Consider the following 7074-nt stretch of genomic DNA (forward strand, 5'->3'; position numbering starts at 1 on the left):
TTATTAGCATTAGCATTAGCCCCGCGCACCAACGCAGAGAGACTAACTTATGGCAACACAAAAGAAAACATGGGAGCGGGTGGAGATGAGGAGGTGTCGGCGTTCTGGCGATTTACTCGGAAGGCTACTGAAGCCAGTACCCAACTCCGGGGACTTCGGGTGGCAGTATACCCCGTGAAGTTGTTNTTGTGAATAGGTCTTACTGAGTTAGGAGTCCTCTCGAGGACTTTTAAGCTCTCCCAGACTTAGGTGCTACTTTTAGGCTTAAAATACTTTGTGAATTGCTCTTAGTGAATAAAGTTAGGAGTCCTAAATTTAAGACTGACACGCCCATTATGCTTAGGAGTTTCTCCTAAATTCGCCAGTTAGGAGCTACTTTTAGCCCTAAGATCCTTTGTGAATACGGCCCCTGAACATCAGCAGGAGAGGACTCTTTAAAGTAGAGACACTACATACTGATATACACCTGAACATCAGCAGGAGAGGACTCTTTAAAGTAGAGACACTACATACTGATAAACACCTGGGGCCGTATAACCAAGTATTGAGATGAACTTTTGTTATTGACCAAATACTTATTTTACACCATCATTTGCAAATAAATTATTTAAAAATCAGACAATGTAATTTTTTGGATTTTTTTTTTTCTCATTTTGTCTCTCATAGTTGAGGTATACCTAGGATGAAAATTACAGGCCTCTCATCTTTTTAAGTGGGAGAACTTGCACAATTGGTGGCTGACTAAATACTTTTTTGCCCCACTGTACATAAAGAAATGGCCTATTTTGGACATAGTTTGAATGGTGATTAATCATGATTAATTAATTTTTAAGCTGAGATTAATCTGATCAAAAATTGTAATTGTTTGACAGCCCTAATTTTTATATCTGAATATATTAACAAAGTATGGACTAACATGTCTCTGTTTTTAATGTCTCCGCAGGTAAATTCCAAATCATGATCCAGAAAATGTAGCTACTAGCTGATGCCACTCTCACTCTTCTGCCTTCATACATATCCCTGATAATTTGCCATGAAAAGGGAAATGCTACCCATCATCATCATCAATTATGTTCTCCTCTGCTTTAGCTAACAGTTACAATTACAACGTTTTCGTCTAGACGTTCAGTCTTAGAAGGGATGTGTTTGTTGCTGATGATGATTATTTGTGTTTTGACGGTAGTGGAATTGCTTTGATGCAAAGTAAACCAGTAAATGTTGTAAAATGATCAAAAGGTCTGTGGGACATTATCATAAAAAGATATGCATGCATATTGTCCCATGCCTTTAGTTAGCTCTAATTATAAACTTATTTTAAGCCATTCATAGAAAGAAACAACAAAAACCCAACAATATATAGACAAAGATGATGTAACATTTGAAAATGGGGCTAAACTGAGCAGACAACACAAATGTATGTCTTTAGAGTTAAATGTTAAATAAAACAAGTGTCCTGATGAAGGCTCCAAGAAAGACAGAGTTTGGAGATCTCTATCCATTACATGATTTCATAAACAGATGAGTAAAAGAATGAATAAAGACGTTAGCCTGTGATTACAGTGTTCCTCAGAGGAAAGACACTTGTACAAAGTTTGTATTTGTATTAAAGTTGTTTGATTTAAGGTCGAATCGGTTGCAATAAATTCTACAGTGATATGTTTCACTGTTTATATTCCAGCATACATTTTGGATCAAAAAACAGAATCATGGTAAATAATTAGAAATGTTTTCCTGACTGAAAATCCACATGAATGATCTCTGAAGTTAAAACTTGAACAAAAATGGGACCATCCCAGCAGTACCTTAATGCACCATTGTTCTTCCGTCATGATCTGTCATTATGAAGTGGTGCACCCTGTCCAGCTTCACCCCCATCACAGTGTCTGTTTACAGCTTTCAAACCACTGAAGGCAATGACAAGCTAATGAAAATAAATGATCCGTGAATACAGTCATCTGTGTGTTGTTCTCTCAAAATGATTGACAGGGTTGGGAGGGTTACTTAACATTTGTATCCATGACAATGAATAGTTAACTGTAAAAAAAAGTGAAATCTGTAGCCTAATCTGAGTATCACAATATAAGTAATGTCACCTGAGTACTTTGTTACTTTTGGAGGTGGCATCGCCATATCGTTTTTACCACGTGCTGGTGATGAAAATCTCCAATTGCTCGGCAAATGTTTGTTGTTGTTTTGTGTCAGTTTTACGTCGCCACTTCCATTCACATTTTTCATCATTGTTGAAGAAGAAGAAGAAGAAGAAGAAGAAGAAGGCTATTCTCATCTACATTCGAGGCGAGCCGCAGCTCGTCTCAAACAAGCCTACTCTCTGGCCCCCGTCTCAGGTCGACTATTTTCATTTCATATTTCATAGGCACCAGAGCCCTAGAGACAGTTTTGCATTTGGAGAGGCAGGGTGACAACGGAAAGCTTGGTAGCCTATTACTTAGATACGTTTTACATTTTTGGGTTGTCACCCTGCCTCTCCAAATGCAAAACTGTCTCTAGGGCTCTGGTGCCTATGNCTAGTGAATATTTCGCTCTGCAGCTGGATGAGAGCACGGATGTAGCAAATATTGTTGTTTATATGAATATAAATATGTTTATTGTTAATATTACTGTTGAATATTATATATAAATAGCTTTAAAAAATGCTAAAAATGTATGTTAATTGTTCATATTACTGTTCAAAATTATATAATATTATAAAGACATAAATCACTTTAAAAATGCTTTAAAATATGTTTACTGTTGATATTACTGTTTAATATTGTGTTAAGAATGTTTATAACAGAAGACACAATCAATGTAATGAATGACAAACAAAAGATAAATACAAAAACATTTTTGAAGAATAACTGATTATTAATTATTAATACAAATATATATTAAGAAAATGTATTAAGCTGTATGATTAATTTGTCATATTTTCCATCAAAATGTACTCATCATTTAAAAAAAAATTGCAACGGGGGGGTCCCCGCCAGACGATAATGCTATATGAGGGTCCTTGGCATGGCAAAGTTTGGGAACCCCTGCCCTAGAGCTCTGTATTGCTTTTTTGTAAATAGTATTGCTTTTTTGTAAATAGTTGCTTACCCTAACCCTTTTTTGTAAATAGTATTGCTTTTTTATAAATAGTTGCTTTTTTGTAAATAGTTGTTTTTAAATATTTGTAAAATGCCCCCGTTCAACAGGAGCTTCTGTAAATAGTTTTGTAAATAGTTTTAATATTTATCATAGTTATCATTTTCAGTCTCCCACTCTGTCTCAATTTAATTTATCGTTTCTTTGCCCCACCATATGTTTTGTTGTCCAAGGGCACTAATTTGGTCTGTGTTGAAGATTGTTTTACACTTTAGATTAATCAAATTGTGTTTTTTCGCTGAATTAATATTTTTCTGTTTAACCCTAACCCTCTTTGTTCTCCTTCTCATTCATTTTACTTTGTTTTGTTCGAACACACATCACTTTTTCCATACACTGTTCTTAATACTTGTTTACCCATTTGTTCGTCCCTTTTTACTTTGTTCTTCCTGTTGTTCTTGTTCAAACAAATATATCAATTGCACATCCACTGTTGTGGTAAAATGATATTCATAGTCTTAACAGATCATGCTACCCATGCTAACATGAACACAAGCGTTTCCCTCCAAAAATGTAAAACGTATCTAAGTAATAGGCTACCAAGCTTTCCGTTGTCACCCTGCCTCTACAAATGCAAAACTATCAATAAAAGGTATGCAATAATGCAATTACAGCTGAAAAAGTACTTGGGTGTATGTGTTTTTTTTATATATACTGTATATTTACCATTCAATAATGCAATCGCTGCTATCTGTCTGTCCCATAGAAGAACATGACAGCGCAGCGCAACTATACTACGGACGTGACTGCCCTGGCAGTGNTTGCCAAATCCTCCCCCAGGGACTTATTCCGGTGAGAACGCGATCTGTACTTAGTTCATGAGAACTAAAGAGTTCTCATGAACTAAGTTCTGATGAACCTTTGTGGGAAAAGTACTGCGGTGTGAAAGCACCTATTGAGCTAACTTAATACTAACCTGAAAATAAGCAGAGTAGGGCCCCTTTAATAAAAAAATGTGCAAGATTACAAATATATGAAATACATGAATACAAATTATAATGCAGATGTGCTGTAGGTTTGTGTTTTAATTAGATCATTGATGCAGTATCACACATTTTCTTGTACTGAAAGGCATCTTCTCTTCATTTCCCAACAACCAGACAACAATAACCATGATTGTTCAGTTATCTTTTAAAAGTTAAACTGTGAATATAATTAAGGGTAAGTTTTGTTAGAGCTTTTGTTTCTATTGTATATTTACCCAGAAAGCTTCACAGCACCAACAAAAGCTGACCTACATATGAGGTGAAGCTGAATGGGAGACATGGAACATGGACTGGATCCACTGAGGCTGGGCATGAGAAACATAGATCCTCTCATGCGGAAACATCCGGGTTATTATGTATTTATTTCAGCAAGGACCATACAAATACAAATACATTAATCTCAGAAAAGAGAAGAGATGAAATATGCCAGATTTGAGCTAATAGCTAATTTCCATCTGCAGTCCTTATGATGACTTCTGCAGCACCGTTTAAACATACAACACAACAAGTGCTTTCACTGTCAAATCATCTGTTTAAACACTTTTTTACCCAAAACAGAAATGTAACAGTGGAGGCAGAATTATTCAGCAGGGCTGCACGCTTAATTATCATTTTAAAGATATTGCTAAATGAACTACACATTGCATAATATGGCAAAATATGTGTAAATATGTGAAGTAGAGCGTCAAATGTAATTATACAAACTAAATAAAGAAACATTCTGGCCCAGATTACCTCTAACATTGCACAATTGCAATATCAGTCAAACTAAATGCAATTAGTCCAGCCCTGTTACTTAGTGTTTTTACTTAAAGTAGTACAAGTTCTTCATTTCAAATTTTTAATTAAGTTAAAGTATATAAGTATTTGCATTAAATGAACTTAAAGTAACAAAGTAAAATAAGTATTGTGCGTATTAGCCCATTTCAAAAAGTTAATAGATTTTTGATGCTGGATATCTTTTATATTGCAGTTAATTTATAAGTTGATATATATTGTGTATAAGCTAATATTCTGCATCTGTAAAGAGTCATTTGCTGCTGGTTCAGTGTCGTAAAAGAGCCAAACAACAAGAACATATTCAGATATAAGAAACTGTAATAAGAGAATTCTCATTGTTTTCGTTCCTAAAAAGTCCTAATAATTGTCCACTAATTTTAAAGGTCACATATCAATGTTCAAAGTGTCAGCTTAGAAATACAAACAAACTCTTCCTGCTGTAAAAGATCTGATGAAAGAGGAAAAAGAAAGTGTCAGATTAAATTGCCGGGAATTATAAAGAAGGGAGGGGATTATGATTAGAAACTGTTTGCCTCACATAACGAGGATCCACTGACCCGTTAATGAGGCTCGGAAAGGGGGCGGGGCGTTTATCACTGACGGAGGGAGGGGTGGGTGGGGTCCTCCCAAACAATACATCAACACCCAGAGAGACTAAAACTTTCCCTGTCAGTCTCAGAGTTTCTCTGGAGGATCTCAGCGAGGTAAAGTCTTTGAGGATAATTTGGGAAAATGCCAGAGGAGGAACAGCGAGAGAAACTATCCCGAGTGATCCGGCAGTGGAACAACAACAGACTGGACCTGTTCGAGATCACTGCCCCTGATCAGGTGAGTCCTGCACACATTATTTATCACCTGTATATAGACTCTCCTTGCATTTTATTGTATTTACTTGCACTATTTTATCTGTTTTATTGTGTTGCACTGTTGGAAGAGCCTGGGACCAAGGATTTCCATCGACATCACCACACTGTAGCTATGTACAAATGACAATAAAAGCCTTGAATCTTGAATCTTGAAAAAAAAACAATGTTTAAAAGGTTACGTTTATTTGTATCGCATCACAACAGCAGTACTTCCTGTTTAACATGGTGACAAACAACTGCTGTAAGAAGTATAACATTGCAGTATTAAAATACTGTTCTGTGTAAAGTATTGTTGAGATCCAGGCCTAGAAATCATATTCAACGAACTTCACAAAACATATTTGTTAGTTAGAGTTCGTACAGGTAGTGTCTCTACTTTAAAGAGTCCTCTCCTGCTGATGTTCAGGTGTATATCAGTATGTAGTGTCTCTACTTTAAAGAGTCCCAGGAGAGGACTCTTTAAAGTAGAGACACTACCTGTACGAACTCTAACTANTATTCGCCATGACACAGACAGTCAGTGGTTTGTACTTGTTTCACTTTTGTCTAGTTTCTGAACAGATATGAGGAGCTTGAGTGCAAACAGCTAACGGCTGATGTTGTTTTTTCTGGGGTTCTCACGGGTGCTCATTGAAGATGATGTCACGGCTCCGCCTACACTGCGTTACTATAGTAACTACCCCAGTTCCTAAACTGTTAATGGAAGCGCAGCATTAAAGTGAGCCGGGCCTAATAAGGTCTAACCAAACAGAGCGAGGCCGAGCGAGGCCTGCGGTGGAAATGCGCCATAAGCTGTTGATCACAACAGAGCTGGCCAGCAAACCAATCAGAGCAGACTGGGCTCTGGTTTCAGACAGAGGGTGAAAAGAGGTGCTGCAGCACAGGCAGGATGAGAAAAATAAAGAGCTTTTTGAACATTAAGTCATGGAGACATGTCCCAGTAGAGACACTACACACTGATATACACCTGAACATCAGCAGGAGAGGACTCTTTAAAGTAGAGACACTACATACTGATATACACCTGAACATCAGCAGGAGAGGACTCTTTAAAGTAGAGACACTACATACTGATATACACCTGAACAGGCAGGAGAGGAGTCTTTAAAGTAGAGACACTTAGGGGTGCAACAACTAATCGACTTAATCGATTAAAATCGATTACCAAATTAGTTGGCAACTAATTCAGTCGTCGATTCGTTGGTGACGTCATCACATGTGTTCTACACCCCGTTAAGCTTCAACGTTATCGCTCTTTTGTATCGGTACAGGAGACATTTAAAAACATATGTTAT

General features: G+C 36.8%; 1 protein-coding gene across 1 annotated transcript in view; it reads left to right on the forward strand.

The window, feature by feature from the left end:
- Positions 1–5597: 5597 nt before the first annotated feature.
- The window catches only part of LOC104949215 (afadin-like), a 19504-nt gene continuing 18027 nt past the window's right edge, over positions 5598–7074 (forward strand). Inside the window, exon 1 of the mRNA XM_010775527.1 lies at positions 5598–5741. Within this exon, the coding sequence (XP_010773829.1) occupies positions 5646–5741 (96 nt within the window). The 5' untranslated portion in view covers positions 5598–5645. The remainder of the gene's footprint in view (positions 5742–7074) is intronic.

Source organism: Notothenia coriiceps, unplaced genomic scaffold (genome assembly GCF_000735185.1).
Source record: "Notothenia coriiceps isolate Sejong01 unplaced genomic scaffold, NC01 NC01_scaffold00015797, whole genome shotgun sequence".
NCBI lineage: Eukaryota > Metazoa > Chordata > Actinopteri > Perciformes > Nototheniidae > Notothenia > Notothenia coriiceps.